Consider the following 14,395-nt stretch of genomic DNA (forward strand, 5'->3'; position numbering starts at 1 on the left):
ATCTGTGCAGGGGTTCTAGGTTATCTCCATGAATCATCCGGGTGGCCACATAGAAGGAAATCTAGCAGGAATTCAGAAACTGGATTATTGTCCCTGTGCCTAGATTTCTTTCTCTGCATTGAGATGGCCTTGCCATCCGTTCTTGCTTATTAGGCAGTGGGGGTGGCACTGAGAAATAAAAGTAAACACAGATACCTGTCCCTGGCCAGCTGCCAGCTAGTGACTCACTTCTGTGCATCTTAGTTTCCTCTAAGGTATAAGACAGGCATAGTAAGAATAGCTACCTTATTAGGGGTTCTGGGAAGCACTGAATGAGATAATGCAGGTTGAGAGTAGCTCTGCGCTAGGTTCACCATAAGGGACAACATCTAAGAGCTGGTTTGGAGAGGAGCTGATTTCATTGACACACATGCACATGCATGCATACACGAATGCAGGAACGCATGCACACACACAGACACATACACAAGCTACATTCTCTAACTTTTTTCCTAGACAGCATTGTGCTTTCCTATTTTTCCATAGTGAAGAATATTTTTCAACCATATTTGATGTTAGATCATAAATCTGGAAACTTAAGTTCAGAGAAGGTAAGTTATACATTGGAAGTTGTCAGAAAGCGGGTCCAAGATCAGGGCCTCCGTGGCTTGTGCTAAGTATCTGCTTATGCATCCACATGCTCATCTACTGATGGGCCCATTCAGGGCTATCACTTAGCAAAGTGTACCTTCAACACTAGCCCCTCCTTCTTCCCATACTGAGCAGATGCACAAGTGAGAAGCAATTCTGTGCAGGAAGAGTGCAATAGTAATATCCTAAGACCAAAGAAAAGGAGGGCAGAGGAACCAGAAGAGTTAATGGCTAAAAAATGAGAAAATATTTGGAATATTTGAAAAATCTGTAAGTGAATATACTACAGAGTGTGAGGGAGAAGAGACACAGGTGAGGTCTCAGAACCATGTAGTGCTCAGATGCTGTCAGTCCTTACATTTAGGTGGGCCTTTGAGATTTTCTTCTAAGAGTTTGCCAAGTACTCAGCTGTGCGGGACACAGATGTGAGGTTGCCCCATTGAAACACAGAGTTCAGTGGGAAAGAGTTACAGAGAGCATATAGAAAAGACATTAGAGGTAACTGGAGGGTGTTAAGGGCAGGATTTGAGCAAGCCCTGGAGGAAGAGCTGGGCAGGGGATGGACAAGCTGAGGACAAAGTCTGGAGGTGGGAAGAAGGCAACAGAGTCTGGGAAGAAATGTGTGTGAGAGAGAAGGCTGAGTCAGCATGTTTAATCCCTCATGGAATGTACCCTGTGTTGGGCCATGTCCTGGGGATTCTATGTGTTTCCTCATGTTTGATCCTTACAAACACATGACGTGAAATACTGTTGCAGTTTTAATCTGTTGAAACTATGAGCCATGACAGAGAAGGAATTTCCCCAAACTGTTCAGTGAGCGTGAAGCAAGGAGCTGCAGCCCAAGCTTTTGGGCTGCCAGTGGTGCTCTCCACGCCAGCTCAGCTATTGGAGTTTGTCTTGTGTCTTTACTGAGTTTCTCCACCTGGGACAGGGGAATTTCTCTCTGTATCTTTTCCAGTTCTAATATTGTATATTCCTACTGAAAAGGAAGAGGCTGTGGAAAAAAAGTCTGAGAGAGAATACAATGGATTCTAGATAGAATGCTTTAAAATATTTTCTGCCTCAAGTTTTTAGAGGCTAGAGTGTACGTGTCCTGAAGAAGAAAAAGCAAGTGAAACGAAAAGATAGGTGCTCAGTGGGAAAAGCCTGAAACTGACTACCATGGCAGCAAGTACCTGTCAACTGAGCAGTAAAACAAAGTGATGTGTAGCAATGCAGAGGGCTGCTCAGGAGGCATAAATTAAATAACAACTTGCTGGTTCTGTGGGTTAGGATCTAAGAAAAGAAAAGAGAAAAAAAAACAATAATGAACAAGACGGACCCTATCTTTTTCACAGTATCAAAGAGTTGGTGGGAGGGAGATGTATCAATGTGTTTTCAGTGTGTGCACATGAATACATGCCTGCTTAAACGGACACTTAGTTTACAAGCATCGTCCTAGGCATTTTTCATGAGTAGTTTCATTTACCCTTCATCACGGTGTCAGAGGACATAAGGAGGTACTTCCGCTGTGCACATTGAATGAATGACTTAACTAAGACTCCAGGAATTGCCACATGTTCAAGGTCAACCCTGAGAGAAGTGGGACAGCAGCTAAGGTTGATACTTATATTTAAATTGTTACAAATTTCATGATGGAGATAGGATGATAGTTAAAGAGGTGAGAAAGAAGAGAGGCAAGTGAGGAGATAAAATTAGTCCACAAGTACATAATAACAAGGGAGAGAAAGATGCGCTCAGTGGCGGTGTGAGCACTCTGAGACCCTGCTTAGGCAGGAGGCGAATGAGGTCATTAAATCCATCTGCGCAGATGGGGGACCCTCTGGGGAAAGTTACAAGCAAATGTCATGATGCAACACGGTGCAATCGACGTGCGTAGGTCAGGCTGGGACTCCAGCAGGGAGTGCGCTGCAGTCTTTGGAAAGATGGATCATGTGCCGGATGGGGAAGACACTTGCTCTGTTGTGCTTTTCCTACCACTTTCTAAAAAGGCCAGCCAGCCCAAGGTCACAGAACACATGAAAGGATAGACTGGAAATGGAACTTTGGCCTCCTTCTTTTCCTCATGCTAAAGTCTGTTTCCAAAAAAGGTCCAACAAATTTGATTCAAAACTTTTATGTAAAATGCTCCTTACTCAGGATTTCAGGTTCCATCCAAGGTCATATAAAGTATTTTATGCATTCTTTTCAATTAATTTTTGCCTCCCCAAACCAAAAATAACAGTACGTGTAAAGAAATTTGTTCATTTAAAAGATATGTTCACATCCTTTATTTTAATTTTTCATCACAGTAGTTTTACTTGTTAGATATCTCACTGTAGAATTATCTTAACAAACTGTTTCAGTACTCATTATGATTTTTATCCATGTTGCTCAGCCTATGTAGCTGAGTCAGTTCTTTCCAAGGTACAGAGCTTGTCTTACTTTAAATACCAGATAGATCACTAACTTTGAGGAAATAACATCCCTTTCTTGGTTTTAACTTCATCATTGATAAAAGAACAGTTGGTATAGCTGTAAAATAGAATCAGAATTGGCATCTTCTTATCTAAAACGTCCATTGCCTTACAGAGTTCCACTCCAGGTAACCTGCAATGATGACAACCCTGATACTATGGAGAAAGTCTTGTTAGTGCTGTCAAACCTAGAAATACAACTTGAATCTAGCTCTCAAATCTAGTGACTGTCCCATTGCTCTTTACCACCAGTCTGGAAATTAGAACAAACAATCTGATTCATTCCTTCTCTTCTCTCTGCAGGTCACTCCTTTTCCTATGTCCTGTGATTTACAAGATGACTGCGCATGTCGGGACCCTGAGGCCCAAGAACACAGCCGGAAAGACCTTCGGGGATATAACCATGGCTAAGGAAAGACAGGTGTTATCAAAGATTTCCCAGCGCCAGAACCCGCATCCCTCTGGTATTGATTTCACAGTCTGCTGCTCGATGAAATGGCCTCTCCACACCAGGGATCCTTAGCACCCAGCCAGTCTGCCTTTAATTTCACCCAGCAAGGCCCAACTATGGGGCAATGAACCAAGTCTCACCATGTTGAATGATGGAATGGAATACTATCCCGCACTCCAAGGATTGTGTACACAGCATGTAGTCCCAGAGCCTCTGAAAATTCTTACCATTTGTCACATGACCACAGCCCAACAACAACAACTTCATGCGCATCTGTGGTTAGTACGCATGCATGCATACACACTTATAAAAACGTCTGTGTGAGGGCAGTTTTGAAAACTGAGCAGAAAACAACTGGAAAACAAAAACAAAAAACAAAATCCACAACCTTTCCTTTCCCAAGCTCCTAGCCAACACTGCCCTTGGGAGGAAGAGAATTATAGAAACTAGAACCAAGCACTGAGAAGCCAATATAGCTCCGAATCGGAGGCTCACACACATAGTGCACACATTCTTGTTCAGTGCTTTGGGACCAGAAGTGAAATGGCTTGTAACTACCAACCTTCTAGGGAACTAGGACTCCCCCCCCCCCGCAATGGTAAAGATTCCAAGGTGTGCAAAGCTCCGATTGTTCTGCCGCCATGGGGATTTTGCCCCAACACCAGGGTGCAAGGCTGAGCTGGAAATGGCTTAGGACTGCAGAATCAAGGTATTCTATCAGCTCCCTGCTTGAGGCTTGAGGTCTTCAGATCCCTTCCAGATCCCACCCAATTTCCAGATCTTACCTTGGGACCACATTTGCTGCTACTCTTCCTGCTGCTCTATCTAATAAAATTGAGTACCCTAAGATGGTAGAACTAGGTTAGAACAAACTTCATGTAACAGTGTAGACTGCCTTAAAAGTGATTCATATTTTTCCACAGTTCCTCACTTCTTGGCCCATCTGCAAGAAAAAAAAAATCTTCATGGGCTTAAGTTCTTCATGAGTAGACTTCTCATTCTGGAAAATAGTTGAGAGATGCCAGATGCTGGAGCCCTTCCTGAGAGTCCAGAATGTCTAAGCCAGTGTTAGATTTTCTAATCAAGTGCAACAGTGTTAAACTTGGGAATGCTGGAGCTACCCAGAAGCTGTCAGAATAGTTAGGACTTGAGCTATTGCCTTATCCCAGTCTTCCTAGCTCTCTAGGCTAGAACAAGCTGTGGTCTTGAGACTCTCACTATCACTCTCAGCAGAATTAGTTCTGAAACATTTTGGATATGGGCAATGTAGACTGTCTTCTAAAGGAACAGAAGAACATTGATGGGAAACCCTGGCAATCCGGATTGAGAACCCAACCTAGTTATCAAAATTTCCATACACTTTTTCAGAAGTTGGGACCTCTTTCCACATCCATTCCTGTGCTCAGTCCTTCTCCTCCCGTATTTAGTCTTCACACGTTTAGAGGAAATGAGTCAACTGTACATGTAAGCCAAAAATGTATGCAGAACATTTTTTTTGTTTCTGTTTTGTTTTCAGTTTGGGGTTTTTCTTTTTTGGTCTCTTTTCAGTTACCTATACATACCCTCTGAATTAATATGGGACGTGATTAACATGGAATGAGGTGGATAGAGTAGCTAACTTTGACGTAATTTGTGAAATATGGAGCTGGGAAGCAATAGGATGGGAGGATCTAAATGAATCATATAACATCAAAATGACAGTCCGTCAACTGATCTCAAGTCTAGTGGAAATAACCAATAAAAGCAAAGTCTGGGATAGAATGCAAAATGCCAGCCCATGTGCAGCCAGCCTGCATCTAAGGCATTCATTGTTATTCCATCTTGTTCTCCTCTGTACCGAGACCAACATAACATCACCAACACTGTTTTAATATTATAACCAATAGCTTTTTCCTACTGAGCAAGAACACTTGAAAAGGTATCTATTGACCATCTGTGGTCTCTAACAGCAAAAGCATTGCTAAGGTGCTTCTGCACTGGTACCCACAAACACAGATACAGTGCTTAGATCCTGTAGCTTTTCTTACTTCTGTGGTTAAAGTCTAGAATGGAGAAGCGATCACCAATGTGATCAAAAAGCACTTTGCCACCTCCAAAAGCATATCTCATTTATACACAGGGCATTTCACCCTGTAATTACCAGGACCAATCTTTAGCAAAATATAAGAACAATTTTATGGGAACTGGCCTGATTGTGTTTAACTCTTTAAGACTCTCAAATGTTTGTCAAGCCTTCAGGCCCCTCTTTTACCCTCATGTGCTATGTCAGCATAGAAGGGACAAGCTAAAGAACAGTGACAGGGCCAGCCCTCCCAACAGCTTAATATGCCAATGAATAGTAGAGAAACCCCCAAAGACCCAAAGATGATGTTATTAATAGCAGACCACAAGAACTTCCCTCAATCGATCCTCATCCAACTCTATCTTCAGTCTCACTGTCTTTTGTTCCTATATTCTCCAGCTGGGCAAAGATTTCTGGAGGCTGGCTCCTATGTTAAGATTCATAGACTGAATTAGACATTTACAGACAGAGCCCCAGCCAGTTTCCTTCTAGCTGCCATTCAAACCTGCTATGAACAAATTTGTATTTGCTGAGCCTAATAGCTAAAGCGGGCTACACAATTGGAAGCCTGCCTTATGCTCACAAGGATGTGTAATTCATAAGATCTTCTCAGACCTTAGTGTGGGACAGTCAGCTGTATTTTCACAATGCACTGATTCCCAGTTTCATTTTCTTTCTGAGAATAAACTCCTTGTCACATCCCCTCTCTCATCTGTTTTGGACAATGGAGTAATCAAGAGGAGGCGGGTCTGAAGCATGTTGGACATCCACAGCTTAGGAGCCATAAAGCACTGGGAAGTTCTGCAGCTGAAGCAGTATCAGTCTGTTAGCAGCAAGGAAGCAAAGAGGAGATGGACAGTTCTCTGAGCCCCATCTGGAAAACTGTTCCAAACCACAGCTCACTGTCTGCCCAGAGGACTTGCATTACCCCTACATTTTGTGCCAACAACCTCGTAAGGGAAGTCAGTGTGGGAAGTCAGTCAGTCCTTGGGAAGTCAGTGTGGGTAGGTGAAGTGGGGTGTAAAGCAGAGGAGAGATTAACAGTCTTAAATAGCAGGCCTTTAAAGAAGGAGGAATCAGCTGCTGCTCTTGGCCTCAGCATACTGGGCCACTGCCGAGACCATTCTCTGTCTCATTTCCACTTTGGCCAATGCTTAAACATTTTTGTTGAAAATAATTCTTTGGGAAAGATTTCAGCTACCTCCCTTCCAGGTTCAATTTAACTTGGTTGTAACTGTCAATCTGTTAAAGGTCTTACCTGTGTGATTAAAAAAGAGAAAGAAATAGAAAAAGAAATGAAAGAAAAGAGAAGAACACAATAAGAAGGAAGCATAGTCATGTTAAAAGTTTCAGTGTGTGTGTGTGCGTGTGTGTGTGTGTTTGTGTGTGTGTATGTGTGTGTACATGATTTTATTTCTGGAACTACTTAAAATGAGAAAATAAATAGAAGAAACTGAAGGTGGCAAAGTTGTAAAGATAGAAATGACTAGAAGACAGTATGATTACAAGGAGCTAAAATGCATGTATCAAACCTAAGAATATGAAATCTATTCTTGTGCTTCCTCGAGGAGACTGTTCTACAGACTGAGTAGGTAGAGATGACATAGAGATTTCTCTAGAAGATGTAGCATGGAGTTTTATGGTGCTGCCTAACATTTTCTGTACATTGTGGTAGTACCAGAAAGTAAGGCATTTTCTCCCTTGAGATCTTGTTACTTGGGCATTTTGTCCATTTCTTTGGTGATTGTCCATGGTAGAGGAGATTGAGGAGGGTTTGATATTGGGTTTTTTCCCCCAAATGTTAAGGGGAAAAACTGTGTCTTTGTCCTTTTCACACTCTAAGATATTTGTACTTGCCAGTATGGCCGTAAACTCCCTCAAGACTGCACTCAGAACCACACTGCACAGCCCAGTCCCTACAAAGCTGCTACATGGCCAGACAGGTGATCCCATTGTTGAGAAAGAAAACAAATCAAGCAAACAAATAAATAGAAAATGAATCTTCTAAGAGCCTCCTTTTATAATTTACTCAAGTTTTGCCAAATTCTCAGCTATGATTTTCTTTCTAAGAACAGTGTAATAATAATCAAGATATAAGTTTCTGTGTCTGGCACAAAGCTCCAGACCCCAGGCAACAGTTCCCTCAGTGATCTTGGATAAGTCATCAAATCGCCTCTACATTTGCCTCAGTTTCTCAAGCTGAAAATGGGGATACTAATACTTACCTACCTCACAGTGGGAGGACCGAGGATCACGAGGCGCTGATCTTTTTAAATGGACTATGCAAGTTGTAAGAGACACAAACTAATGCAAAGTTCATCAGTTACTTTTCAACAAAACCCATTGCCCCTTTCAGAGAAAGACATTTCAAGGCAGAAATCTGGAACGCCTGTGTTACAGTCCACCATAAGTGACCTGGGGAATATTTCATCTTTAGAGAAGTTTCCCCTCCCTTATTCTGGCCTTTACCAGTTTAATGGTTTGATCACAATCCAGTGGCTTCCTACAGTGTAAAAGTCAATTTGCTGTCATCTACTTAAGATTTAGAGGGAGGAGATGTCCAATTTACAGAGTAAGAGGGTCTGACGTCTCTTCTCCAGTAGATTCCTCACTCTCACCCTTAGTTTCTACATCCCATGTTCCGTTAAGAGAAGAGATAACATTTGGAGTTCAAGTTGGGCTTCTTAAATTTCACACCAGCAGTCAGTGAGGAGAAATTTGAACAATTGTTGAGTTGCTTTCTTGGGTCTCTATAATCAATAACCTGTCTGCAGATATCTATCTATATAAAGATATTATATATATAAAAATTTACATATATATGCACATGTATATATAGTTGTACATATATGTGTGTGTATATATACTTAAATGTAATATTTACAAAACTGTGATCTCGTCTAGAGAAAATGTATTCACATTAGAAACTGCTCTTCCATATTTATGTATCATATTATACCTTTTTTATTATTGTCTTAATTATTGAGGGTATTTCTAATTATTATGCTGTTAAAAATCTGTTTAGCACCTTCTGGAAGCAACCAAAAAATATGACTCTTCATTGAAGTGCTTAGAATCTGTTCTCATGAGAATTCTACTAGTCTACTGTAAACAAACAAAAAAAACAAAAACAAAGAAACAAAAATAAACAAAAAATGAAAGAAGGAAAGAGAGAAAGTGAGAGGGAGAGAAAAGAAAGATAAAAGCAATGTAAACAGCAAAAACTAAATACAACTCTAACCTTCTTCCTGTACCTCACGCGCAGAAATGTGCTGCTCTTGTTTTGGGTTTTATTTTTCCTTTTATGTGTTTTTATGGATCTAAGTTAAGTCTTTCAGCAATATATAAAAATGTAAATAGTTAACTTTATTTATTAAGAATGTCATCTTTTTTAATTTATATTTACACAATGGTTCATCTAATTTATTTTTTCTATACGGTTTTAAATACTCAGATATATTTTGCTGTTCATGGTATTTTTTTATCCTCTTCTCATGGATTTGTGTTTCCATACTGTCCTCTCTGGTCTCAGTTATAGGTTGGATCTGACACACCCCCAAAAAATAATGTCAAAGACAAATATTTTGCCACCGTTAATTGCTATACCTTAAAGTTCTATATTATGAAAATATACATAGCTTGTCTGCTTCAGCATGTTGTTGTGTGGTTTTTGTCTGTTGTAGAGTCACAGAGAATGGTCATGTGCGTGCACACACATGCACATGCACACACACATGTGCACACACACAATAACATGAAAAAGAACATGTGAGCTTAAAATTTTAAAATCAATGAAAAAAAGCAAGAAATAGAATTTAATATATACTAAATCCTCTAAGTACTTCTTGAAAATTTCCATGTATTTTGTACATGGAAAAACTGGCAAACCTTAATATATATTTTAACACATTCCCATTCTGTGGCACTAAAGCATATATCATTTATCAGTATATATTGATTTTTGGACTCTATCTTCACCAATATACATAGTCTTTATTTTTGTAACAAGCAAACAAAACAGAAAACATAATAAGCAAACAACAACAACAAACTATTTCCTATCTTGTCTTCTGGACATAACACAGTCATTGCAATCCTGAGCTCACTGCAGATGTTGATACTACAAACGGTTCTGAAAACTGAGTCCTTCAACACTCCATCAGGAATGAGGGCCTGAGGGGGGCCATGATGCCTCTCTCCCAAAGGAGCGGGACAGTTCAGGACTACAGTTGGAGAGAGGCATCATCTTCTTCAGTGTTGTAGACATTGACAAAGGTGCCCACGTTCCCCAAATTAGCCCTCTATCCAAGCTCATCCAGACAAAACTCCCCAAATAAACGTGAGGAACAAGAATGACAACGACTAAGAAGAAGGGTGCCTGCAGGGGTAGAAGGGAGATGAGATGGTGATGGGTAAATATGATCACAACACAATGTATATGTATAACACTTTCAAAGGATGTTATGTGAAAAAGTAATAAATTAAATAAAACAGAATGAGTACTTGCACATACAATCCATCATGTGGGCAAATGGCTGAGGCTTTCTCTCTATGTATCATAGTCTATTGCTCATTAATCACCAGTTAGTAAGTAGCTAGGGTGTTTAGAAAATTATCAAATTGTTTTAAAATCTTGTTTTACTATCTGTGAAATGAAAATAAAATATTAACTTTATGAGATTCTTAATTAGTTGTTTTTAAAAGATATGTCTTCAGTGATTTAGAACATTAATGAACATGGGTTGCACCGGCCCTTGTCATGTTGAGACCAAAGTTGTTTTTGATAAGTACCAATGATATATTAATTTACTGTTGACCTTATTTTTAAAAATGAATAAGAACAATATAACCTAAAGTTGTGATACTTGCACAGGCATCTCTATAACACTGGCACCATACTGAGCTGTTGACTAGCAGTACCAGGAGAAGGCAGCCCAAAGCATATGTTAATATGATGATGCTTAAGATCTTGATCTTTGTACAAAATGAACTGTTTGGGGGACTTCATTTAGAAGATTGGTATAAGAGAAGTCAGGACTATCTATATATACACAATATACCAGAAGGTATGAGGGAAGCCACCAACCAACCAATAAGAAGTATTGCTAAATGCTCCTTACTCCACAACTAGGTTTTTGTTTGTTTTCTTGTTTGTTTATTTCTAAGATAGAGCTTCTCTGTGTAGCTCTAGCTCTCCTGACACTTGCTCTATAGACCAGGCTGGTTTTGAACATAGAGATTTGACCACGTCTGTTGTACATAAAGGTGTGTGCCACCATGCCAGGTTCCATAACTAGTTTTAATGGGAAGGCTCATGTAGCATATTTTCTGTTCTGCAGTTATATTCAGTTCAGTATGAAAATTAAAAAAAAAACACAAAATAAAATTTATAGAATGATTTCATAAGTATAATGAAGTAAAAAGATTTCATGCTGTGGTGTTGATATAGCTCAGTATTCTTCAAGGTTTTGTCTGAAGAGACAGAAAGAGAGGAAGAAGCTCTGTCATCCAAGAGTGATGCTGAGAGTGCCTTCTCCCCAACTCAGAGAGACAAAGAGGGGAGGAGAAGGGAGAAAGAAAAGAGAAATGGAAAATTAACTGATTCCTAAAAGTACTTAATAGGAAAATGATATTTTCCTCACTCCAAATCAAGCAAAGAAGTTCATCATTTATAATTTATAGTTAAAAGCTTTAGATTGGGGGGGGCATTCTGTGACCCTATACTGGCAGTAGCAAATGTGCTGAGTAGCTGCAGTCAGAACTTAGGATAAAAACACGATCTGTCTAAGAACATTCATTCATTCAGGGATTCTTCATCCTTTGAGTAAATGTTTTAAACACTAAAGGACTGAGGCTTAAGTTGAAAGTGTTTCTGTGGAGGGAGGCAAGTTCAGGTACAATCTGCCCTGTGACATTGAACAAGTACTTTGCCTTCGAGAAGACAGAAGGAGCTCATCCTGAGAAAATGAAGGTGCTGTGATTAAACAAATGAGACCAGCAGGTGCATTCATCTTCCTATGAAAGAAAAGTAAAGCACAATATTTCCAAGGAAATGAAAAACACTGAGCAATTAGATATTTGAAAGGCAATAGTGGTACAAGCGTGGAATGCAACAGTTGTGAATGGTGAGGAAGACCCCTGTAGGTGGCAGTGAAAAAAGCAGATGTTAGAGGGACTAAGAGTGGACACAGGGTATCCAGGCGATGCTGAGGCTCATGGTCAGAATTTGGGCAGAGTGCAGGGAATCTTATGAAAGAAGTGGGAGATAGTAGGACCTGGAGAGGACGAGCTCAACAAGAAGAGCCACAGAGCCAAAAAGTCTGGGCACAGGGGTCTCTTCTGAGACTGATACTCCAGCCAAGGACCATTCATATAGATGGCCTGGAACCCTTGCACAGATGTAGCCCATGGCAGCTCAGTGTCTGTCCAAGTAGGTCCCCTAGTAATGGGAACAGGGACTGTCTCTGACATGACCTCAGTGGCTGGCTCTTTGATCACTGCACCCTGAGGGGAGGAGCAGCCTTACCAGGCCACAGAGAAAGACAATGCAACCACTCCTGATGAGACCTGATAGACTAGGATCAGAGGAAAGGGGAGGAAGACCTTCCCTATCAGTGGACTGGGAGAGGGACACGGGTGGGGAAGAGGGAGGGAAGGTGGGATTGGGAGACGAGGAAGGAGGGAGCTACAGGGGAGATACAAAGTGAATAAACTATAATTAATAATAAATAAACAAATAAATAAATAAAATAAAAGAGTGGATACAAATGAATACATGAGAAAGCATTGCAGTTCAGGAAAACAATGACTGCTTATGTGAAAATGTCACAGGATTTTTTTTTTAATTTCCTTCCTGTTAAATGATGTGATTAGATGAAGTCATCTTTAGCCTTGAACATTCTACAATTCAGGAAAATAGAGAAAGTGAAACCAGGTGATCAAGATTTGGAAAATAAAAAAGTCCTTTTGTTCATATGACAGTATGTGGAGTGCTGACGACCACACAGAAAGCCCCGGGTTTGGTCCCTGCGTTACAAGAACAGGAAAAGGTAGTACATGCCTATTTTCCAAGCACTGGGGAGGTAAAGGCAGGAGGGTCAGAAATTCAGTGGTAGTCTCAGATATAAAGTGAATTTCAGGCCAGTTTGGAATATCTAAAAAACAAACCAAAACAAAATAAATGACTACATAAACAGAGTCAATGGTCTCACAAAGAGTGTCACAAGGAGGTCTCAGTAAGAGGAAAGCTTTGGGGAAGGTCTCAGAAGGAATTCCTTGGGTCACAGATGTTAGCATATTGTGTTATCAGTGCAACACTCTGCCTTTTTACTCTGTTCAATCTCCCATCCAAACTGGAATGTCCTAGGAAAGCAGGAAAGAGTCTAAGTGAAGTGCTAGGCAGCAAGGAGTATGGTAGGGACTCAGGAAATGTCGCACACCACTCCCTCTGTGCTCTCCGTTTCTCCATTCCATCTGTGACTCACAGCAGGAAGTGTGCAGCAGAGAAGAGGCAGGGAGGTGATGAGGCGTCCTCTCAGCTCCCTGGTGTCTTCATGGGGAAAACTTGCTTCATTTTTGTATCACCAAGATAAACGTTCTGCAAATCATTAAGGCTATTTTCATCTCCATAAAACTGGATAAATCTTGGCTGAAAGCTCAACGTATTGAATAGGCTGAGAATGAAGAAAATTTAAAAAATTAAAACAACACAATCCCATAGTTCCTGGAATATGTGTCAAAGGGGTAATGAGAAAAGCAATTCTGGAATAAGGATATATTTCTTTAATATGTGGAAGTAGATAAGTGTTTTATTTTAATTCTAACAAAACACTATGATTTTAAGAATTACAAGACTCAGTCTTGCAGATGAGAGAAACCAAGTTTCAGAGATTAACTGATTTTTCTTAAATAGTGAATGCCCCCCAAATAAAACCATAACCTCTTTGAGATGTATATAACATTGTCCAACTTTTTCTTGTCATATTCTGAGTCTGTCTACTTAAAGCAAAAATCTAAGTTGGTATTCAAATATCCATAGGCTGGAAGCTACTTAGGCCTATCAGAAGTTGAGTGATAGCCTTGTAATGCTGTGTTGAAATTGAGCCACAAGAGTTACCTAGGTTTTACCATCCAACTGTGGAGATTGGCACGCAGCTCACTGGTGCGCAGTGTATTTTTGTATGTGGCAGTGCTTTAACTAGGAGAACCCAACCCAGGTGGGCAAGGATAAATGATATAGGCAGAGATAATAATGTGTATCAAACATAAAAAGAGTGAAAAAGGGCAAGGTTGTGCAAAAAGAGGCAAGTATTAAGCTCACCAGAACCTCAGTTGAGAAAGGGACTAAGGGAACACACTGAGAGAGAAAGTTTCAGTAAGAGCTGGTGTTAGAGAGTTATACAGAGACCAAATTGCTGAGCATGTTTTAATTTGAGTTTCTTCAGAAGTCAAAGCAACGACTGAAAGGCATGGAGTTTATCTGGATAGCCATCTTACTGTCAACATTATTGTGTAGCAATTTTTGCCAAAATAGAACTTCCCTGTTAGAGGGAAGTTTACTAAGCCATAGGATGTTCTAAAAGGAGGTGAGACATTTTATCCTGCAGCGATGTTCTTAAGTTCAAGAAGTGAACAACTCAAAGGCTCCAGGAAGTCCCAGTAAACTTAATCTTATGAGACTAAGTTTCTCCCTACTTAAGAGTAGATAATCAGTAAAAAGGACTGAGAGACACTTTCATCGAGATGAGATGCCTAGGAGAGGCTCAGACAAAATGGGATACCCCAAACAGGTACTCT

At 40.3% G+C, this 14,395-nt stretch overlaps 1 protein-coding gene across 1 annotated transcript in view; it reads left to right on the forward strand.

Annotated features, from left to right (window-relative positions):
• Nucleotides 1-9,250, forward strand: part of Pappa (pappalysin 1) — a 252,286-nt gene extending 243,036 nt beyond the window's left edge. The window contains exon 22 of the mRNA XM_021654123.2: nt 3,390-9,250. Within this exon, the coding sequence (XP_021509798.1) occupies nt 3,390-3,497 (108 nt within the window). The 3' untranslated portion in view covers nt 3,498-9,250. The remainder of the gene's footprint in view (nt 1-3,389) is intronic.
• The last annotated feature ends 5,145 nt before the right edge of the window (nt 9,251-14,395 follow it).

Source organism: Meriones unguiculatus, chromosome 3 (genome assembly GCF_030254825.1).
Source record: "Meriones unguiculatus strain TT.TT164.6M chromosome 3, Bangor_MerUng_6.1, whole genome shotgun sequence".
NCBI classification, from domain to species: Eukaryota; Metazoa; Chordata; class Mammalia; order Rodentia; family Muridae; genus Meriones; species Meriones unguiculatus.